This window comes from Protopterus annectens, chromosome 3.part0 (genome assembly GCF_019279795.1).
Source record: "Protopterus annectens isolate FY-2018-M chromosome 3.part0, PAN1.0, whole genome shotgun sequence".
NCBI lineage: Eukaryota > Metazoa > Chordata > Ceratodontiformes > Protopteridae > Protopterus > Protopterus annectens.
Genome location: NC_056731.1, coordinates 394,122,894 through 394,146,683, shown reverse-complemented (window position 1 = coordinate 394,146,683; position 23,790 = coordinate 394,122,894). Strand labels below are relative to the sequence as shown.

Below are 23,790 nucleotides of genomic sequence, written 5' to 3'. Positions count from 1 at the left end.
GTCATGTGAAAATGAACAGATGCTTCAGATGGTTCCTTCGCTTCCAGCTAGGAACCAATCATTTTTAGTTCAGAGTGATTCTCTTTGGACTTAACCACTGCCCCCCCAGGTGTTTACCAAAGTGATGGTGGTAGTGGCTGCTTACCTGTCACTGCAAGGGTTTCAGGTCTTCCCTTACCTGGGTGATTGTCTCCTTTCCATTCCCTCCAGATATTGACTGATTCAACCCAGGTATTACTGCCTTCTTCCCTGGGCATTACAATCAATCTAGCGAAGTCAAGCTTGGAAAATGTTCAGGTGTTGGACTTTATAGGTGCCTGGTTGGATACAATACAGGGCAGGGTGTTTCTGCCTCCAGAAAGGTTATTGCTGCTCCAACAACACATGAAGTTGATTCTTCAGACCCATCTCCTCCCAACAGGTATGGTCTTCAGGCATTAGGGTCCATGGCAGCCACGATCACTCTTCTACCAACCGCACACCTTCACATGAGGATTCTCCAGTGGAACTTAGCGGTACAGTGGACCCTTCTCAAACTTCCTTTATTGTATCTTGTCCGACTATCCTGAGTTTGTCGTGACTCTCTTCGGTGGTGGCTTCAGTCCATGGACCTTCTTCTGGGCCACCCATTTGTTCTTCTTTCCCCCTCGATGATGATGACCACAGATGCCTCCCTGCTTGGGTGGGGGGCATTGCATGGGACAGATGGTCCAAGGCACGTGGTCCTCCTTGGAGACCAATCTGCATATCAGTGTCCTGGAGATGAGGGTGGTGCTTTTGGCACTGGAAGCCCTTCAGGCATTTCTTCTTAGCAAAACTATTGCCATCCAGATGGACATGTCAGTAGTCTGGTACATCAACAAATGAGGCAGACCAGATCTTATCCCCTTGCCACGAGGCCATGAGATTGTGAGAGTGGGTGATCTCTTCCAACCAGTTTCTGGTGGCAATGCACATTCTGGGGAAGTCCGATATCCTGGCAGACAGGCTCAGTAGGACCATTCTGATGTCTTACGAGTGGTCTCTGAATCCTTTAGTAGCAGACATGATCTTTCAAAAATGGGGTCATCCTTGCTGTGGTCTCTTTGACTGTCCTTCCAGTGCGAAGTGCAGTGAGTTTTTCATTTTGATTCCCGTTTCATGGGAATCACCCAGAGACACGCTAGTCCATGCTTGGCCCTCTGGTCTGCTTTATGCTTATCCTCCTCTTCCTCTGATCCCCAAGTTTATTCAGAAAGCACATCAGTTGAAGCGAAATGTCATCCTCCTTGCCCCCTGCTAGCCTTGCCAAGTTTTGTTCCCCACTCTTTGGTCTCATTTAGTGTGTCCTCACTGGACTCTGGATCCGGTTCCGGATCTTCTGACACACCAGTCAGGGGTTTTTCACCTGGACCTAGTCAACCTGAAGGTCATTGCTTGGCTACTCCAGTTTCCCTGATGGCCAGGACTCCCATGCTCTCTTCACCTGTCAAAAAGGACATGGTTGTGGCTCATAAGACTTCTACCAGGAAGATCTATTCCAGTAAGTGGAAATGTTTCTCTGCCTGGGCTTCTTAGCACAATCTGAATCCATTTACAGCTCCTCTCCTTGCCATTTTTGATTTTCTAGCTCATATTTTTCACAGTGGCACTAGTTTTTCTACAATTAAAGTTCAATTGGCAACAATTTCAAATTTCCACGTGGGGGAGAATTTGGCCTCCTTGGCTTATTCTAAGCTTTGCAAGGCGTTTTTGAAGGCTGCTTTTCTTCTTCAGCCTCCTATCAAGGATCCCATGCCTCCTCGGGATCCAACTCAGGTTTTACAGGACCTGGTTTATCCACCATTCTGACCAGCTGCCACTGTCGATTTACAATTCTTATCATGGAAGACTGCTTTCTTGGTGGCTATTAGCTTGGCCAATAGGGTCTCTGAGCTGCAGGTGTTATTTATCAAGTCCCCTTATCTGTTCTTCCATAAGGGGACTGAGTGACTCTTTGTTCTAACCCATCTTTCTTACCAAAGTGGCCTCTGAAGCTAATATTAACCAGGTGATTAATTTGCTAGTCTTCTTCCCAAATTACCAGAGCAAAGGGGAATACAAATTACATTTACTTGATGTTCACAGACAGCTGTGATTTTATTTGCATAGAACCAAATGTTTTCGCCAGTCGGATCAACTTTTTGTATTCTTTTCTAAGCCACGTCTGGAAAAGCCTATTTCTATGGTCACTCTTGCTCATTGGCTTTCCAGCTGTATTTCTATGGCTTATCATTCCAAAGGGTTGTCTCTACCAGGTCCCGTCCAGGTGCATTCTACCAGATCAGTGTCTACTTCTGTGGCTTTTTGGTCCAGGGTTCCTATTGATGGTATCTGTTCAGCTGCTACCTGTTCCTCTTCACATACTTTTATCTCCCATTTCAAAGTGGATAGTCTCTCCAGGAGCATGGCTTCTTTTGGCTCAGTTGTGCTCAGGAACATGTGGGCCTCACAAGGTTATTGTAGTTAGGGACTCTGTCCCACAGGTTAAAGATCAAATAAAAACAACAACTTCAGATAAAGAAGTTATGTACTTACCATAACGTTCCATCTGAGTTGTTGCTTTTCATTTGTCTTCAGCCGCCCCTCCCTCCTTCTCCCTGCCTTTTTGGCTGTGTAGTGGACTGGATAGATGTAGGCGCACAGGCTTATTCTTGGCCTGAGTTGAGTCTGTGTGCCACAATGCCTTTTTTGGTCAGGGATTAAGTTGTTTCTGCTGGGGGGGGGGGGTTGGTACTGTCCTACAGCAAACTCGATCTGAGGGTAGGAGGGAGAGCAGGGCATTATGCGTAGGTGAGGCACTTGGATTTCTGCTCTGGTGATGGAGTATACGGGCAAGTCGGATTCGAGTCCCATAGGTTGAAGACAATTGAAAAGCAACAGCTCAGCTGGAACGTTATGTTAAGTATATAACTTCTTTTTTCTATTAGATAAGTGGCTATTGAACCAATTGATGGTGGGAGGTGATAGTCCAAAGTAGGATAGTTGTAGTAGGAGTTTAGAGTGAGAGACTGTATTAAAGGTTTTAGAGAGATCAGTGAATAAAGAGTAGACAAGACTGCCTGAGTCCCTTGCTTTATTTACAGTGTTTATGAAGGATAGAAGTGCTGAGGTCCTGCTGTGTGTTGGTCAAAAACCTTGTTGAGTAGAAGTAAAGAGTTGGTTTTGAAGGCAATATTGGAGAAGTTGTTGATTAATACATTTCTCTTATAGTTTAGAAAAGGGGACAGTATTGCAGTGGGTCAGAAATTTGATACTTCATTTGATTTCCGCTCTTTATGTAAGAAAATGATATGGTGTATTTTCCAGATGAAGAGAACAGTACAGGATCATTTTTTGACTGCTCTAATTTTGGTTGTGGAGGTAGTGCAGACCTGGAGGTTGAGCTACATTTTATGTTGTTTTCCAAGCGTTATCTCTAGTGTGCATGAGTTCTTTGAATGATTTGTTGAGCCATGGGGTAGGGTTGGCTCCAAGTCCTTTTCTTCTTATAGGGGACCTGTTTAAATATACTGAGAAAAACTGTCCGGAATTCTGCATTTATTAAGTTTAAGGTACATGATGAGGAGCTCAACATTGCTAATTTTTGCGTAGTATATGGGTAGTTATAACCTCTAAGGAGTTGGAATATGTTGTAACACCACTGCACTTTCTTTTTTCTGTTAGTCCTGATAAGGTTGTATTACTTTGTAGCCTGGTAGAAAATATCTTCGTCTTTAATATTCACCTTTAGCCAAGTTTTAGTGATTGCCAGTGTCACAAGGAAGTGGTGTCTTAATCAAGCATGGAAGTCTGCAAGTTTATTGTATTGCAGAGACTGATACTGATATTGACTACTTTCAAGAGTTAGCTAAGAGTTTGTCAAGATGTATTTTGGATTGTACAGCCAGTGGCATTAATTGGTATTTGCTGAGTTGTGAAATGGGTTGTACTGGATGAGCAGTTTGTGTTCAAGACCAGTTTAGATGGGCAATGATTAGGTTGATTGTAACCACATAGATTTACTTTTGGTATAAGCAGCAATGTTGCAGGGAAAATCTTGTTTTTTTTAGTGTAGCTTTCAGTTTGGTTTTGGGTAGGGTGAGTGAGCAGTTTAGATATATAAGCCTGAAGAGAGGTGAATGGAAGATTTATTGTAGGGTTAGTTGCTGTATTGGGGGATACACTGGTGGTGGAGTGGTTAAGATGGTAGATGGTATGTTAACAATGGAGTATGTTAAGATGTGAGATTACTAAGAAGAAAAAGTAGGGAGGTAGACAATAATAATGTGTCATTATATTATAGGGATGTGTTAGTGTGATACAAGTTAAAATTAAGTGATAGTGTAAAGGGGTAGTGGAAGGAGGACAGAATTTGGATGTGTTCCTGTAGGGAAGAGGAAGGATGACAGCATTTGGTCTTGCTCCTTTGAGTTCCTGAAGTGAGGACTTATTGTAGACTGCAACGATGGTATAGATAAGTGAATTAGAAAAGGTAATTGTAAAATAGAAACTTAGATTAGTATGGTATAAATGGAAGAAAGTGATCAGGTTTGAGTTACTGACGGGTAGTAAAGTGTTGTTGGGAGTAGATGCAGATATAACAGTCTCAGGGGTGTAGCTAGGATTTTCAAATTTGTACTGACAGCTCTCAAACTGCTACCCCCCTCCACAGCCAAGCTACGGCCATTCTCGTAATTCACGGTTCGCTCTTTTAGTGTCAATGAAGAGGCATTTTCTGTAATGCCTCTTCAGTAATATAATATTCAAACTCGGTTCCTTGAATGGAAAATTAACCTGAAATGTCAGTTCTTTGAAAAATGCAGCATGGTAGTTGGGGTAGAGACTTTATGCTTTTGTTTTCTGTAACTAAGGTACAGGTTTTGAGCTCGAGTAAATTACTAACCACCTGCTACCACTAACTAGGATGTTTCATTCACACACACACACACACACACACACCCCTATCTACCTCTTAGTGCAAGAAATATGGACAAAGCCTAAAATAAACAGGGACAGATATTAAATAATGTTCTCGTGAACTTAGAAAGTATGGACAAAGCCTAAAATAAACAGGGACAGATATTAAATAATGTTCTCGTGAACTTAGAAAGTTGCTAGAACAGGATTTGTGCTAGTATGAATTTTTCTAAAGGACATGAAGTCTGAAGCTCAAATGTCTGTCATTTAGCAACTTCAGCCTTCAATAATTTTCTAGAAAATCACAAAATTTATGAGGAACAGACAAAAAATATGGGGCAAAAATCTGGACATTCTGCAAAATGTGGACAGTTGAGAGGTATACTACCTACCACACACACACACACACACACACACACACACACACACACACACACACACAACCTCTTACAGCAACAAACTCATAAAACTGAGGCAAAGGCCCAAAAATAAGGACATTTTTTTAAATATTGCTCTTATAAACTTAGAAAGATAATAGAATAGTAGTAGGTCAACATGCATTTCTGAAATAAAAGTAATGTATAACTCTGATTACAGTTATTTATAAAAGTAAAGTAAACCCTCTGTTTTCTTCCAAAATTGCTATTTTGTGGAGGGATCATTAGGGGAAGAGCAACATTTTGAGCCAAAATCAGGGACAGTTGAGGTTTGGCTATGCCTAATTCTATAAAGCAATTTGCATGTACCTCTCAACCTGTTAATGCAATAAATCTGGACAAGGCCAAATATATTGAGGGAACATATAAACAGTACTAAAAATTGCTCTTGTATAAACTGGGACAGTTGATTTTAGCATGCATTTTTCTGAAGGTTATAAAGTCTGAAACTAGTGTCATTTAGTGACTTAATTCCTAAATCATTTGCCAGAAAACCACAAATTGAGGAACAAGCCAAAAATAAGAAGCAAAAAATCTATTCATTCTTTGAAAATCTGGACAGTTGGGAGGTATAGTTCAGCTGGGGCTGTCTAAGTTTGCCGCCCTTTCCCCTCACAAAACCATGGTTGAATGGAGCCTCCCCCTGCAGCCATTCCAATGATCCATTACTTTGCTATTTCACTCCATTTACCATAAACACTAATGTACATACTGATTTACTTCTATGATGATTTGAACTTCATTTGAAAGTTTTATTTTGCATTTTACAGCACAAACACTAAGACATCTGCTAAACAAACTTGGCATTAAAACTTCTCTGCCCTTGAAACTCACATTCATTGAAACAACATTAAAACCCACATTCAAAGAAAAATACATTTTACCCGTGGCAGATAAAAATTAATTCTGGGCTGCTTTTAAATCATAGGCCCCTTGCATATGAAACATACATGTGCTCTTTGATACACCTTCCTATTGCTTTGAACATTTTTCCAGTAAACAATGAAACAAAACTGCCCAATTCAGAACATTTCCATCATAAAAAAGTCTAGTCAAACTTTTACAGTCCACCATTATCAGTAAATAATATGCACAATCTCTGAAGTAGTAAAAACGTCATCTAAATAATTCCACGTTAAATAAATCTAACTAATGAAGAGGTTGCTGCTAGCAATCACCTTTATATTTCATGACGTCACCGAAAAATAAAGTGTCTGATGCCCCTGAGGAATAAACTGCCTAAATTACATTAATAATAAGCTAGTAATATTGCAATAGGAAATGGATGGCAAACTGATAACAGGCTCATAGTTAGGGTCTTAACTTTCAGTACAGCAGCATTCACCCTTTATGGGAGTAGAACCAACAACCTTTTGTATTAAAAGCAAGTACACAACATTTTGTGCTACTAGCAATGTGAGCTGACTTAGCATAATCAGCACTAAACTTCTCTTCCCCTGCAGCTCTCAGCTCCTTGTAAAATCTACACAATACTCAACTACACAGCACAAGAAGTCTGGAAAAAGCCAAATTTATTGGGGTGGGTCAAAGGCAAAAACAGGAACACATTAAACATTGCTTGTATAATCTTGGAAAGCTGCTAGAATAAAATGCTGTGTTACCATCATACATTTTACTGCCAAGGTCACTGTGCAAAATAGTCAGAACAACATACCACTATGCCATATCACCTGCTTTGTGAAAGAGGAAGACTGAAACTTAAATGGCTATCATTTAATGAATTCAGTTCTCACCATAGCTGCCAACCTCTTAGCACAAAAGAGTGCAGTAAAATAAAAGTACACTTGTAAAGTTTTGACAATAAGGAACATATGCTTAGAAAACTGACAAGCAGTAATAGCATCAGTTCTAATTGAGAGCCTCATCTAGCTTTTATAGCAGCACATTGTTACAACTCACTTTTTGCCTTTCAGCTCTGGCAGTTTACCAGTCAGCACAGCTGCAAGACCAACAGCTCCTTCTGCAGCCACAGTAGCTCTTTCATACTCCAAGAATCATAGCATGGCAAGCAGGAGCTCCTCATCCCTGGGGACAGACAGAAATTTAAACGCATAACAAAGGCACAGTGCAGACATTAGAACAATTCACTGCTGCATGCAGTCTTCAAATCAGGACGATTGAAATATTATGTTAATGGTCATTCATTTTATTGACAATGCCAATCACATTTATTTACTTCTGTTGTTAGGGTCCACCTATATCCATTATTGCTGTGTTCTTTTTTATGTTCAGCTATCACTAACCCACCAGGGATGCTCTTTAAATATTATTCTAATTTACTTAAAAGTTAGTAGAACAGGTTTTGTATCACAAAGCATTTTCTGAAGAAAAAGTAGTATGAAACTATAATGTCTGACATTGCTGACTGACTATAATCATCCATGATTTAAAATGGACAGGACAAATGTAAGAAAAAAACAGGGACAGTTGTGAATCATGGAGGTGTATGGGCACGTGTGTGTGTTTTATTAAGTATGTATTTATTTATTCTATAAATATAAATATATACACTGCTGCTCCACAGAAATCATCAATGGCTTGATACAGGCTATGCTGCCAAGTCAAACAATTATTTAAAAAAAAAAAAAAAATCCACCATTGTAACTTCAGCATTTCTGTAGCAGAGCAGCTCAACTGCATGCAATTGTAATACATCAGTCTGAAACCGCGGTTAAATGATGAATGTTGTGGTTGTGCACGTGTGTGGAAGAGGGAATATGTGGAGTGCAGAACATCCTAGTCTTAACTTTAAAATAGTATTTTCACATTCCTTTAGGTGCAACCAAACTTCCTTGCTCAAAACATCTAAATGCTGCACATGTCATATGGCATATAAATATATTTGTTTAGCAGGTTAAAGCACTGATCTCAATGTGACCATTTTTTGAAGGACACCAATCTCGACTAGCCATAACTTTGCATAATGTCCCTGTACCCTGACTTTGCTTCCCGTTTTTGCCCTGTCTTGTCTGTTTTTTTTTTTTTTTTTTTTGGGGGGGGGCAAGTTGTTAAGGATTATCTATCAATAACACCAGCCAGTCTTTCACTTTTAGTTGTTCAGACCTTAAAGTTTGGCACTAAACCCTTTTTATCACATTGCCTTCATATTTTTGTATTTGTAAATTGCTGAGGATTACTGCAAGCTACCTAAAGACTAAATCCCGATAACTTGCCTTCTGACGATGTAATGCAAGTCGTCTACGTTTCGTACACACACACGTGCAGCAGGTACTAAATAATACAAGAAAGCCTGCTACTAGGAAATATTATGTTTCGAAATGGAAAGTATTTACTAGTGGTGCCACACTAATAACTAGCAACAAAAAGCCTATATTTGAGAATTTGCTGAGAGATCTTGATGTGACAAACAATTAGAAAAAACGTATAATATGCTTTTTTCAAGGGTCAACAAATACCACACGCTAGTTTATCACTAGAGAGAGATTGAGCCGCAAGGACTGCACTCTTGTTTCACATGCCCCAAACAAAATGCCCCAAGTACTCTGTCTACATATGAGACAGATATTTTTGGTGTAGCCTCCTTTGGATAACATGTTTAACCTTGTGGCAGAAAAGATGTTTCGCAAAGAATTGTAGTGGGAAGACTGAATGACAACTTCACTCAAGAAAAACATGCAGATTTAATATGATTTCAGTAAAAGTAAAATCACTTATAAATGTCAAAAATCCATAAAGCATGTAAACACAGTACCAGGTTTAAGTTATCTTGTAACTCACATAGTTAATCATTTGAAGCTTTTCTGTTTTATAGGGAGAGATCTGCCTTGTCTTCAAGGCCTCATATGATCCTGTCCACACACACCTTATTACTCACCAACCCTCGGTTCTCGAAGTGAGACCAACAAATCCTCCCGCTGAGCCCGCTTGTGTACATCCACCATAACGCTCCGCTCCTCCTGCTTCGATCAACAAAATGAAGTGAGACCAACAAATTCTCCCGCTCGTGTACATCCAAGTCCAACATAACGCTCCTCCCGCATTTGAACTGACGCGCGGTGAGCTCTATTCCGATTGGCTGCCCTGATGAGCTGATGTCATCGTGCACTAGTAAAGCGCGAAAAAGAAAATGTAAACGCTACCCCCCTTCCAAATAAGTTGTACTGAAATCAGTACAGTGCGTATGCCTCCCGACGTCCCTGAACAGTCTAGTGGGAGTAGATTTGTGTAAGGGGTTTAACTATTGGGAAGGTGCGGTACGTTGATATGTTTGCTATTGCATATCTGTTTGTTACATTGCTAAGAGGTACTAGAATTAGTTTAGCGTAATTAATAAAGAAATTAGATTGGGTAAAGTAATGTAGGAGTGGAGTTTTAGAGAGAGTGTGTAAATGTAGAGCAGGAAGGTTGGAAGTAGGAACTGGCAGCAGAGGATCTTAGCAGGGCCAAAACAGACAACATTGGTAGGTGCAGTTCCCAAATAAAAGAATGTAACTCTGAAAATAAAATCCAGAGAACTAGCACAGTGCAGAATTACCTTAAAGCTCTGGCTAAAAAATAGAAAAGGAGACGAGATGGGTGATGGTAAGAAGAGGAAAGCACCAGAATGGTTAAACAGCAGAGTATAGAGGTCTGGACGCTGTGGTGTAAAAGGTAGGGCAAAATACAGAAGTAGTAAAGAGACGGGTAAAAACAATTGCAAATAAAGTGTATAAGGAAGCAGAGTTGACCAGCAAGAACAGAGCTAAGGGAGGGGAAAAGAGGAAAAAAGGGAGTACAGACTATAGAAAACTCTCTCTCTAGTGAAAACAGCAGGCAACTAAGTTTAGGAGGCAAAAGCCAGGCAAAGAGGAATTAAGAAGGAACAATCTGAAATATGACAACAGCAGAAAAAATAAGAATCAAATAGGAGGTGATATCACTGTGTAACATTGTGAGAGAGAAGAAAGTAGGATGTACAGAGATTTGATAAACCAGATAAAGGAGAGAGACATGTATAGAAGTTACAGAGGTATAAGTGCAAAGAAGCTCCTTTCTACTTGACAGGGAATTCACTGTTGTAAAGTTAAGCAGTAGGACGGATATTTAAATAGACATCAAGATGGATAATTCTTGTCCTTAAATCTGGAGTTTTTGGGCCTACAAAATGTTGATTACTAGGAGAAGAGATCCACGGATATTGTCAGTAAGTTCTTCACTTCAGCAGCAGAATACCCAAATCTTGGAGGGGGTGGTCCTTAGATGTTTAAAATACTTACTGTCCTGGCTTAAATAAGATTGAAGAGAGAGATGAGTGCTGGTATGGAGAAAAAAGCTCCAGAAAGATAAGCACAGTTTAGTGAATATTTGGACAATATACTTTTCCTTGAAGTGCAGTAGCAAAATATATTAATTGCTTATGTTTTCTCCAGGGCTTAGTAACTGTTCTAAAGTCATTACTGCTGAGATCTCTGCAGAATATCGAGTAAGGGTTCAGTAATATATTTGAGACTGTCTCTTTAAAAGATTTTTTTTCAGATTTCATTTCTGGACTTTGTTGTTTGCTTATTAGAAATGTGTATTTATTTTTTTTTTCACTTGACTGCTTGGCTTCATTATGCACTCCTGATTGGTTTTATTGCAAAATGTACACTGTTATACAATTAATTACATTTTAGTAGTGAATTATAACCTGATCTTTTCTTAAAAGCAGGTTGTGTGTACTGTATAATTAATTAACAAGTAGAATATATTGTTCTTCTGTCTTCATAGATAATGAAAAGTTGCTAGCTGATTATGGTACTGCCTTCATAAATGCATGGAAAAATACTCACAACTACAGAGTCTGGCACAGTAATAAACATCCTGCAATTGCAGAAATTACTCATGGGTAAGAAAAAGAAAACAGACAAATGCTCTGCAATAATAGTACAATAAGTCCTATTGTATGCAATTAAAATTCTCAATTGTTTCCTTTCAGTTATATCACTTAGGAATAGTAACCATCATGTGTATTGTGCAGGCATGAATTTGCATAGACTGTACTTCAAGGTGTTTTTCTGCAGTAGTTATCAGATAGGACTCATAACTGTCCAGGTATTAGCATCACTATCTTTTCACTCAGCAGTGTGACAGTGGGGGGACTACTTACAGCTGACTTCAGTAGACTTGTGCTTTGTTAGTGGAAAGGAAGTGGTCCTTCATTCTTTCTCTGTAGATGTTCATCCTTGGATCACTGTTGTAGTAGCCTAAGCTGCATGGCATGTCAAGGAGCAGACCGCTGGGGAGGACGTATCCTACCAACATTTGAACCTCTGGCATGCTTCCAGAGCTTTAGAGCACTTTCTATGCTCCTGTGATGCTGTGGGGCTTGAGAAGAGCAGTGTAATGACAGCGGTATGTGTGAAAAAGACTTACCATGAAGTAACAAGCAAGTCTCATTCTCTGCTGCAGCTTCATGGTATCTACAGTCTGCTAGAGCTTCATAAAGCTTGGGCGATTAAGTACCTCAGTGGGGACCATCTATCCAGACTTGTGCCTGAAGATCAGGGCAAGTGTTTAGGGGATGAGGTGTGCCTTTTGGATTTTCCTCACATCCTGCCTTTTTATATGTTCTTCATTCCACATTGCTGCAGTCCTAACTATTGGGGGTAGTCCGCTGTCCAGTCGGCCCGAATACCAAAGTATATGGCTGACGTCGGTCAGGGCGCATTAGACTGACGTCAGTACGTCAGGGTAGTAATGCGCATGACCGACGTCATATCCTCAGTCTTTTTTGCCGCATGGTCCGATGCAGAAGCAATTTTGCGAGTGCAGGTTGGCGTTCTGAAAGTTTCTGAAGTCAGAGTTTCAGACCGAATCAAAGTTGGCTAAGTACCCCGTTGGGGAATATTTTGGTTTTTTCTTGCCTCAGTATTTAACCGGATGTCAGAAAAAGTGAATAACTGTATTTCTTGTGGGAAACAGATACCTCATAGGGATTACCATACTTTGTGTATACCTTGTTTAGGGCCTGAGCACGACGTTGTTGGATGCCGCTCTTGTGCTAGATTTAACAAACGCACTATTAAGAGAAGGTTAGACTGTGCCAGGTTAGTTTTGGGAAGCGTTGTAATTATAAAATGCCGCCGGATGCTCCGGCGCTTCGGCCAAAAAGCGCAAGGACAAAGCAAAGCCTAGAGTGGAAGAACCGACAGTCCCAGACGTCGGTTCTTTAGAAGGCTCAGTGGAACCGGAGGTTCTGCCAGGAGTTTCTTTGGAGTCTCAGGGAGAGACTTTACTGTTACAGGATGTATCCTCTCAGGAAGTAGGCCAGGCTGAGGGGGCTTCTCAGGTGGCTGTTCTTCCCTCTCTTCCTAAGGTGGTTAGAGCCTCCCCTTCTATTTCCAAGGCTTCTTTGAGAGGCAGGCCAAGTTTAGCTTCAGTGGGGGTTTCTCCTAGTGCTTCAGGGTCTTTGCCTAAGAAACATATGCTTAAAATGGCAGAGGATTTGATTACTATGATTAGAGGTTCTATGCCCCCTCCTGATAAGAGGCCTAGGGTGGAACCTGAGTTTGAGAGTTTTGAGCAATGTTCGAGGCTTCTGAGTCTTGCTGAAGACTTGCAGGAGTATCCTCCTTATTCTGATTCTGATGTGGATGATTCTACTCCTTCAGCTTCTCCTCCTGAGGATTTTTCATTTTCAGAGACTCTGCATTCCATGAGGGAGCATTTTAAATGGGAAGGTCAAGATTTCTCTGATTCCAGGAAGAGGCTTAGGGAATTCTTGTTTTACCCCAGCATAGGCCTTTAGCTATACCTCCTGTTCTGAATGTGGTGGAAGATGTTTTGCAGAGGCTTCCCTGAATCCTGATTCTTTGCCTCCTGCCCCAGTTAAACCGGATAGGTACTATAGGGTGCCTGAAGCTCATAAGTATCTTTTAAGAGTCCTAGGGCAGACCCGAAACTGTCTCTCAGGGGCCTAAAGGTGTGAAGGCCTCTGTTGTTAAAAATCCTGTCCCTCCTGATAAAGAGGCAAGGGCTTTGGATAGATGGGGAAAGAAAGTGTATACTTCTTCCACTTTAGCCATGAGGGCGTTGAATTGTCAGTTTCACATGTTAAAATATCAGAATTATCTCCTTTCACAATTGAAATCTAAGGTGGATGCTCTGGCGGAAGGTATTGAGTGTAAAGAGTTGCAGGATTTAGTTCATGTGTCTGAACAGGTGGGTAAACATTCCTTGCAGTGTGGTTTCGATGCTGTGCAGGCCTCCTCGAGGGTGGCTGCCACTGGTTCTGTTCTTCGTAGGCACGCCTGGTTGAGAGATCAGAATTTAGCTGAGCATGTTAAAACAAGGATTTTGGATGCTCCTTTACAGTCTGATGTGTTGTTTGGTTCGCCTGTGGAAGCAGTTTTAAAGAAAATGGAGGACAAGGCTAAGTCTATGCAAACTGTTAAGGATTTTTTGCAGGTGCAGCCTCCGAAGTTTAGTAGAAATTGGCCTACTAAGGGATGGACTTATCCTGCTTATGATTCCCAGTCTAGGGGTAGGTCTAGACATGGTAGGGGCAGAGCTCAAGGTTCTTTTAGGCCTAGGACAGGGAGTTCCCCTGCTCAGACTTCTGGTGAGGGCAGGGGTCAGTCCTTTCGTAAGCAGACCCAATGACCTGCCTTTTCAGCTGCCAGTTCATTCTCGCCTGGCAGCACCTTTGGGAGGACGGCTGTCTCTTTTCAAAGAAAATTGGGATTTAATTACCCAAGACAGATGGGTTCTGGATATCATTCACCACGGTTACAGGTTTTATTTCCATACTTTGCCTCCTTTCAAAGGCATGCCAGACATTCCTCCTCTACAAAGAACAGAGGCTCACAAGCACATTTCTCTGTTGCTCCAAATAGGGGCCATTCAGCCAGTTCCTGTGCCAGAAAGGGGCCTAGGATTTTATTCTCGCCTGTTCCTAGTACCGAAGAAGGGGAACACGTGGAGACCAATTTTGGATTTATCTATCCTCAACACTTATCTGGACATTCCCAAGTTCAAAATGTTGACGTTACAACAGCTTTTACCTCTGCTGGGCAAAGATCACTGGATGGTAACTTTAGATCTCAAGGAAGCTTACCTTCATGTGCCTATCAGACTAAGTTGCAGGAAGTATCTGCGTTTTCGAGCTGGAAATTCTCATTATCAGTTCTCTGCATTGCCCTTTGGCTTATCTACTGCCCAGAGTATTCACAAAGGTTCTGGCTCCAGTGATAGCTTACTTCAGGCTAACAGGAATTCAAATCTATCCTTACTTGGACGACTGCCTGATTCTGGCTCAAGAAAAGGAAGACCTTCTACAGCATTTGGAATATGTCATAGCAGTGCTAAGATGCCTAGGGTATTCTGTGAGCGAAATAAAGTCCAGTCTAGTACCCTCTCAAGACATGTGCTTTCTGGGTGTGAGACTGAATACAGCAGCCCAGATGGCCTTTTAACCCCGGACAAACAAAAGAATCTTTCCAGTTACTTCCATCAACTATCTCTTCAGTCCGGGCTGACTGCAAGGACAGTCCTTCAAGCCTTAGGGTTCATGGCATCTTGTATTCTGGTGCTTCCCAATGCCAAACTGCATATGAGGAAGCTGCAATGGTATCTCAAAAACGTATGGACACAGCACTGCCAGGATTTGGACACTGTCATTCAAATAATACCTTGCATTCAAAAGGAATTTTTGTGGTGGGCTCAGGAATGTCACCTAAACAAGGGACTCTCTGTGACCCGGCCAGAGGCGAGTCAGATTCTAACGACAGATGCCTCAGACATTGCTTGGGGAGCTCATCTAAATGGAAAGTGGATGCAAGACAAGTGGCCTGCCAGACTACAGCATCTACATATCAACATGAAAGAGATGTTAGCAGTCCAGTTTGCATTAATGGCTTTCAAGGAGTTACTTCTTCCAGGGCAGGTGTTGATTCTAACAGACAACACAACTGTCATGTGGTACATCAACAAACAAGGGCGAACACATACTTACCCATTGTGCAGGCAAGCAATGATTTTATCGGAGACTGCGCTCAGCTTGCAACTAACACTTCAGGCAAGGTTTCTGCCGTGAGCACAGAACTCCTTAGCAGATGTGTTAAGCAGACAAATCATGGATCCCCACGAGTGGAAACTGGATCTTCATGTATTTCAAAAATTGACAGTGTCATGGGGAACTCCAGACATAGATCTGTTCGCTTCTCCACTAAACCACCAGCTGCCAAAGTTTTGCACAAAGAGGTTTCATCACACAGCTTGGAAAGTGGATGCTCTTTCTTTCAGTTGGAAAAATCTTCATGTGTATGCTTTTCCACCTCTGCCTCTTCTCCCAAAGGTGCTTCTAAAGGTCAGACAAGACAAGCCAAGGATGATTTTAATAGCTCCAGATTGGCCTCGGCAGCACTGGTACCCATTACTGAGGAGTCTGGTAAGGAAGCCTCCATGGCCTTTACCCTTGATTCCACACCTGTTGTCTCAGAGGGACGGTCACCTGCTCAATGTCAAGCTTCACTCTCTTCATCTAACAGCCTGGCATATTCTGTTTTGAAAGACAGCAGGTCTCAACTTCCTCAACAAGTTTTAAATGTGATTATGGAAGCCAGAAGACCTAGTACAAGGAAAGTGTACGCAGAAAAATGGAAGAGATTTTTATTTTGGAGTGCAGCAAACAATTTGGAGATTTCTGAGCCTAATTTGAGTGTGGCTCTTCAATATCTTACTGAGTTATTGGACAAAGGTTTGTCTTTCTCTTCCATTAAGATTCATGCTGCAGCAATTTCAGCTCACTATGATTGTGACCCACCATTGTTTTCGCATCCTTTGTTCAAGCAATTTCTTAGAGGGGCAAAGAATATAAGACCCCACGTAGAGCTCCTACTCCTGCTTGGGATCTCAATTTTGTGTTGGAGAAACTTACTCTACAACCTTTTGAGCCTCTTGCTACTGCTGAATTGAAATACTTGTCATGGGAGACTGCTTTTATGTTGGCCATTCCTTCTGCAAGAAGGGTTTCTGAGTTGCAGGCCCTAATGGCGGTAGGGCCTTTTTTGATTTTTCATAAGGATAGGGTATCTTTACGTACTAATCCTTCCTTTATGCCTAAGGTGGTTTCTAGTGTGGCTTTAAACCAAACTATTCATTTGCCTACTTTTTATGCAGATCCCCAAAATAAAGGGGAAAAGATTTTGCACGCTTTAGATGTACACAGGCAATTGCGTTATTATTTGAGCAGGACTAAGGATTTTAGGCAGTCTCAGCAGTTGTTTGTTTCTTTTGCTTTGAGTTCGCAGGGCAAGCCTGTGTCAAAACAAACTATTTCTAGGTGGATTGGGTTTTGCATTGCATTTTGTTATTCCCATCATGGCAAGGAGATTCCAGCTGGGATTAGGCCTCATTCCACTAGGGCTACTGCCACTTCAACAGCATTTCTAAGGGGTGGCAACTAAGGATATTTTGGAGGCAGCTACTTGGAGTTCAGTGCATACTTTCTCTAAGCATTATCACCTTCCTCTCTACTCTAAGTCTAGGGCTGGTTTTGCCACAGCTATTTTGCAAGGCATGTTGTCAGTTCCTGCTTCCTTATGATTTGCCAGCCTCCCTTACCTCTGCTTTGGGATTCTACCCAATAGTTAGGACTGCAGCAATGTGGAATGAAGAACATAGTACAGTTTTGTACCTACCATAAATGTAGATGTTCGAGGATCCACATTGCTGCAGTCCAATTTACCCTCCCTCCTTCCCCTCTGTGTTTAGGGGTGGTTGTGTAGGTGAGGTTATATTCTGGTAATTTTGTATATATTGTACATATTTTTGGTGCAGGTATGTTTGGAGTTTTTGGTTTTGGCCTTATCTTTTCAGGGTCTTCTGACATCTGGGGCAAGAAAAGACTGAGGATATGACGTCGGTCATGCGCATTAGTACCCTGACGTACTGACGTCAGTCTAATGCGCCCTGACCGACGTCAGCCATATACTTTGGTATTCGGGCCGACTGGACAGCGGACTACCCCCAATAGTTAGGACTGCAGCAATGTGGATCCTCGAACATCTACATTTATGGTAGGTACAAAACTGTACTTTTTTTGTCTTGGATAAGAGTGTAATACCAAGGCTTCACCAACCACTTATTGGTCATCTTTTTTGGTAGCATGATGGAACTGCATCCTAGCTCTTCAGATGTTTCCTCCCCAATCTACAAGAAGAGAAAACTTTTACAGGAGAATTTGGTCTTTACACCAGCTTCCTCTTTGCCTTGACCTTCAGTGGATTTTACATTTGTGTCTTTATCACAGTCCTTGGATCACACATCAATTTCTCTCAGTACCTCTGATGTAAGCCACTAAGCACTGAGAGGCAGGCACATCCTCCAGAGTCATTCAGCTGTCCAGTTTGAGCAAAGGAAAACCACTCTTGCTGGTGTCAGAGGAGGAAGTGGATGTTCCATTCCAGGGTCATGCTGAGGAGCATAATTCCCAGGAAAAAGACTGATGTTCATCGTGTTTCACTGTTGCAGTCCTAACCAGTGGGTTGTCCAGCTCTCAGTAGCCCTCGATCGGCCAGAACACCAAAGGTAAGTAAAAATGATGTCAGCTGTTGTCAGTTGTAAAGGACATCAGGGTGTCCGATATAAAAGGAGGCAGTCGACATCACTTCCTCAGTCTTCCTTGCTGCAGAGCTCGAAGCAGAAGCATTTCTTGCATGAGTGCCAGTCGGCAGTTTACCTTTTTTGTTTCCGACTACAAAGTTGAAGTCAACTACAGCTAAGTATCCCGTTGGGGATCCTCTTTTCTTGCCTTAACGAAGGTCAGAAAAGGTTAATAATTGTCTTACCTGTGGAAAGCAGATTCCCCATAGAGAGACCATTTCAGAGGTCCCCAGGCCTCCGGTGTCCATTTTGCCTTCTGACCTTTTGCCTGATGCCTCTTCAGCTGTATCCGGAGCCGCGAAGCTGACTCCAGTGTTCGAGCCCTCTGTTTTTCATTCAGACAGCAAGCTCATACCGACGACTTCAGCTGCAACTTTGGCAGTTGCCAGGCCTCCCGAGTCCTTTAGACTTGCAGGTGAATCTTCCAGTCGTAAGCCTGTGAAGAAGCAGGCTCCAGATGTTCTTCATCTCACATTGCTGCAGTCATAACCTGTGGGTAGTCCGCTGTCCTCGGTCGGCCCGAATACCAAAGTGTTAGGCTGGCATCGGTCATGGTCGCTCAGATCTGACGTCAGTACGCCGTGGTACTAAAGCGCATGACCGACGCCATATCCTCAGTCTTTCTTGCCGCATGGTCCGAAGCAGAAGCAGCGTTTGCAAGTGCTGTTCGTCCTGAAATTTTCGTATTTTGAGTTTCAGACCGAAGACCAAGTTGGGCTAAGTACCCCGTTGGGGAATATTTTTGTCTTTTCTTGCCTCAGTTAAATCCGGATGTCAGAAAAAGTGAATAATTGTATTTCTTGTGGGAAACAGATACCTCATAGGGATTACCACTCTCTTTGTATTCCTTGCTTGGGGCCTGAGCACGACGTAGTCGGGTGTCGCTTTTGTGCTAGATTTAATAAGCGCACCATTAAACGTAGGTTAGATTGTGCTAGGCTTGTCTTCGGTAAGCAGTGTAATTACAATATGCCGTCGGATCCTCCGACGCCCGCTACCGCTAAGAAGCGTAAGGAAAAATCGTTAAAGTCCAAGCAGGATGAGTCGTCCGTTACGGAAGCCGGTTCTTTAGAAACTACGGTGGAATCTGTGGATCCGGCCGAGGTTTCAGCTGAGTCTCAGGGGGAGCCTTTAGTTTTGCAGGATGTGGTCTCTCAGGAGTCGGGGCAGGCTGAGGGGGCCTCTCAGGTCTCTGTAGTCCCTTCTTTGCATAAGGTGGTTAGGCCTTCTACTTCTGTCTCTAAGGTTCCTTCCAAGGTCAGGCCTGGTTTATCTTCCTCTGGCGTCAGCCCTAGTTCTGCAGGTTCTGTACCTAAGAAGCATATGCTGAAAATGGCAGAAGATTTAATTACCTTAATCAGGGGTTCTTTGCCTCCTCCAGATAAGAGGCCTAGGGTGGAGCCAGAGGTAGAAGGATTGGAGCATTCCTCAGATTATTCGGCTGAAGACATTCAGGATTTTCCTCCTTATTCTGATTCAGATGCAGAGGATTCTAGTCCTGCTTCCCCACCAGAGGTTTTTTCTTTTTCTGAAACCCTGCATTCCATGAGAGAGCATTTTAAGTGGGAAGGTCAGGATTTCTCAGATTCTAGAAAGAGGCTTAGGGAATTTTTGTTTTTACCACAGCACAGGCCCTTGGCTATACCCCCTGTTTTGGATGTTGTTTAGGATGTTTTCTCTGAAGCTTCCCTTAATCCTGATTCTTTGCCTCCAGCCCCGGTCAAGCCAGACAGGTATTACAGAGTGCCTGAGGCTCATAAATATTTGTATAAGAGCCCGAGCTGACCCGGAAACTATTAGCCAGGGTCCTAAGGGTGTCAGGGCTTCTGTTGTAAAGAATCCAGTTCCTATGGATAAAGACTCTAGAGCTTTGGATAGGTGGGGTAAAAAAGTGTATACCTCTTCCACTCTAGCAATGAGGGCTTTGAATTGTCAGTTTCATATGCTGAAGTACCAGAATTTTCTCCTAAGTCAGTTGAAATCTAAGGTGGATGCTCTGGCAGAGGGCATTGAGTGTAAGGAATTGCAGGATTTAGTTCATGCCTCTGATCAGGTGGGTAAGCATTCTTTGCAGTGTGGTTTCGATGCTCTTCAGGCCTCTTCCAGGGTGGCTGCCACTGGATCAGTTATTCGTAGGCACGCCTGGCTTAAGGATCAGAACTTGTCAGAGCATGTTAAAGCTCGAATTTTGGATGCTCCCCTTCAGTCTGAAGTTCTATTTGGTTCACCTGTGGAGTCAGTTTTGAAGAAAATGGAAGACAAAGCTAAGTCTATGCAAACAGTTAAAGATTTTTTACAGGTGCAGCCCCCTAAGTTTAGCAGAAATTGGCCTACTAAGGGATGGGCTTATCCTTCTTCTGATTTACAGTCTAGGGGCAGATCTAGGCGTGGTAGGGGCAGAGCTCAGGCTCAAGGTTCTTTTAGGCCTAGGACATGGAGTTCCCCTGCACAATCTTCTGGTGAGGGCAGGGGCCAGCCTTTTCATAAACAGACCCAATGACCTGTATCTCCAGCTGCCAGATCCCTCCTGTCTGGCAGCTCCTCTGGGAGGAAAGTTGGCACTCTTCAGGCAAAATTGGCTTTTAGTCACTCAGGACAAATGGGTGTTGGACATTATAGGTCGAGGCTACAAGTTTTATTTTCACACCTTGCCTCCTTTCAAAGGCATGCCAGACGTTCCTTCTCAGCAAAAGGTGGAGGCTCACAAACAGATTTCTTTACTTCTAAAAATGGGGGCTATTCAGGAGGTCCCTCCGTCAGAAGTAGGCCTAGGATTTTATTCTCGCCTGTTTCTTGTACCAAAGAAGGGAAACACTTGGAGGCCAATTCTGGATTTGTCTATTCTCAACACATACCTGGACATCCCAAAATTCAAGATGTTAACTTTGCAACAACTTCTGCCTCTTTTAGGCAAGGATCACTGGATGGTAACTCTGGATCTCAAAGAGGCTTATCTTCACATTCCTATCAGGCCCAGTTGCAGGAGGTTCCTGCGCTTTCGGGCTGGGACTTTACATTATCAGATGTTATGTGATCCTATCTCGCCTACATTCTGACTGATGGGTTCGGAGCCGATCCCTCGGCTCCGACTCGGCACGCTTATGCCAAAGAGCGAAGTCTCTTATTGGCTGAGCTTACTATATCCCAGGATGCACCACTACCAGTCCCCCAGATCTCGTTTGCCGCTAACTGGCAAAGACGTGGTCTCGAGCTGGCTGAGCGAAGTAGTGTCTTTTCACTAACTTTTTCTGTCAGAAATTTGCTAATTCTTTAACAAAAAGCTGTTTTAACAGCTACTCTGTGCTGTTGTGTGTGTTTGAAAACTTTTTTGTGGAAAATTTGTGTGTGATTGGTGTTTGTTCTGGTTACAGGCTCCCTTGATCCGTAGGGCCTTTCCTGTTGGTTAATCCCTTTTGAACCTTAGGGTTCTTGAATTCCTTTATACATTTGTTCACTGTTGTTCAGTTGGCCTTTATTTTAATTGCGCTATCATTGTGAACGGCAAGTTAATCTTTGTAGGGTCAGTCCTTTCCAACAAAGTTTTGTCTGTGAGAGAGTTATTCAATTTTACTTATAATGTCTCAGGCACCTAGGCCTTCGGGCTTCAAGAAGTGCACTAAATGTAGTTTTAAAATGTCTATCACGGATGACCACTCTGTGTGTATATTGTTTGGGCGCCAAACATTTGCAGGAGTCCTGCAGCGTGTGTCACGCTTTTTCCTCGAGGGTCCTCCAAGAGAGGAAAAATAAGCTTATATTGAAAGTCCTTATAAAACCCTCTTTTGAAGAAGCTTTAGCATCCTCTCCTTCTCCTGCTAAAAAGAAAAGGGCGTCGGCTCCGACCAGTCCGTCGGACCCGACCGCCAAAAGACATAGGCAGGCTTCTCCTTCGGCTCCAAGGTCTTCGGAGCCGAGGGCGGAACGGTCTGCCTCGATGCCTCCAGTCTCGACTCCTCTGGCTTCGGAGCCGATGGCTGGGGCATCGAGATGCGGGTCACCTTCATCGGCTCCACTGGTCTCGGAGCCGATGAAGGTTGTCCGCTCAGACACTTCCTCCTCGGCACCTAAGTCCTCATCTGCACCGATGGAAACTGGTTTGGGTATTCCTTCGGCGCCGATAGTTATCGAGTCGCCTCGGAGCCGGTCCCCTAGCCCCTTGGGGCCGTTGGAGAGGCCAACTCGAACCCATTCAGTCTCCTCTAGGTCATCGAGGATGTCAGATTCGGACATAGACAGGGTGCTCCAAAGACTGTTCCAGTCCCCAGTCTTTCAAAAATTTGTTTCGGCTCCGACCCAATTGGCTTCGGAGCCGATAGCCCATTCCATTGCCATTCCTCCTCCGACCGCTTCGGCTCCGTCGGAGCAGGTGCTGATGGAGCCAGTGGAGATCCTAGGGTCGGCTCCGACCCTTACTCCAACCCCGGCCTTCGGGTCCGAGTTTAGCACACGGACTTCTTCGGCCGGACCCGGGGGTGACGTTTCGGGGCCAGTGCTGTCGGTTCCAAGCCTCCCTCTCGGTGCTTCGGCCGCGGGACTTCCATCTGCTATCATGGCTCCGGAGACCGGACCCTCCCAGGATTCTGGGGGTCCGGCCTTCGGAGCTATGAGGAGTGCCTTGGCCAAGTCTTCTTCGACCATCTCTACGGCTTTACCGGCACCTTCCCTGGGCATGGAGACTGGGTCTTTGGCAGTTCCCCTGTCTCTAGGCAGCGGAGCCCCGGGCCTGAGGTTACCCCACTGGGGTTCCCTCCTCCTAAGGGTTCTTGAGTTGTCTTGGAGGAGCCCCAAGGAAGAGATCGTGCAAGAGGAAGCACGTGGACTCCCCCGAGTCTCTTACATCGGACACTGATCTTGATGATGCGGAGGGGTCCCCAAAGTCGTCCTCGGATGATGTCTCATTCGCAGACATTTTAGAGATCCTTAAGCAACGAGGCGGCTGGATATCCAAACCCCCCTCTGCTGAGTCAGTGCTTCTCAAGGCCTTTGGGGCTCAGCCCTCCGCCTCCTGGGTGTCTCCGCCCTTCGACGCGCTCCTGGATTTGGTTTGTCGAAGGGCGTGGGAACATCCAGATACTGTGGAACCAGTGCCTTCTCGCCCTAACAAATTTTTGTCTGCCCCACCCGAGAAGGAGTTCTTGACAAAAGGCGTGGCTGTAGATGCCATGGTGGTGGCATCTGCTACACAACAGGACGTGGCAGAGGCTTCAACGTCCATCCATCCTCCTAATAAGGAGTCTAGGTGCATGGACCGGTACGGGAAGCGCACCCTGACTTCAGCGGCCTTTACACTAAGGTCCCTGAATTATTTGGCACATTTTACCAGGCTACAGAGGGATCTGGTCAAGGAGCTGTCAGACTCCCTCTCAGGTAACCTACCTGAGTAGCTAGCCCAGTCGGTTAGCTCTCAGTTGACTATCCTTACCTCGATTTCTAACTCGTCCATGAGGCTCATTTCATATGCGGCCGAAGGGGCGGGCAGAGCGGGAGGCACAGGCGTGGCTCTACGGAGACAAGCCTGGCTCCGTTTGTGTCATTTTGCGGAGGCCTTCAAGTCTTCCTTCGCCGACGCTCCCTTTGATGGGTCCTCTTTGTTTGGACCTAAGGTTAAAGACACTCTTACCCGCTGTGAGCAAGAGGGAAAAACTTTATCTGCCGTAGGTGCACGTTATTCCACTCCCTTTCGGCCTTATCCCAAGGCTAAAGGAGGAGGGAAGATGTGGTTCCATAAATCACGTAAGTTTTTCCTCAACAGCAGGAAGATTCCCTTCCAGAGGCAGAGGACGGGAAATTTTTCTGGGAGACGCCGTCCCAGAGGCGGCAGAGGGCCCCG

The 23,790-nt window shown here is 43.7% G+C and overlaps 1 protein-coding gene across 1 annotated transcript in view; it reads left to right on the top strand.

The window, feature by feature from the left end:
• The window catches only part of AVL9 (AVL9 cell migration associated), a 1,171,768-nt gene that overhangs the window by 1,039,037 nt on the left and 108,941 nt on the right, over positions 1 to 23,790 (top strand). The window contains exon 13 of the mRNA XM_044064846.1: positions 11,085 to 11,202. Coding sequence (XP_043920781.1) covers positions 11,085 to 11,202 — 118 coding nt within the window. The remainder of the gene's footprint in view (positions 1 to 11,084; positions 11,203 to 23,790) is intronic.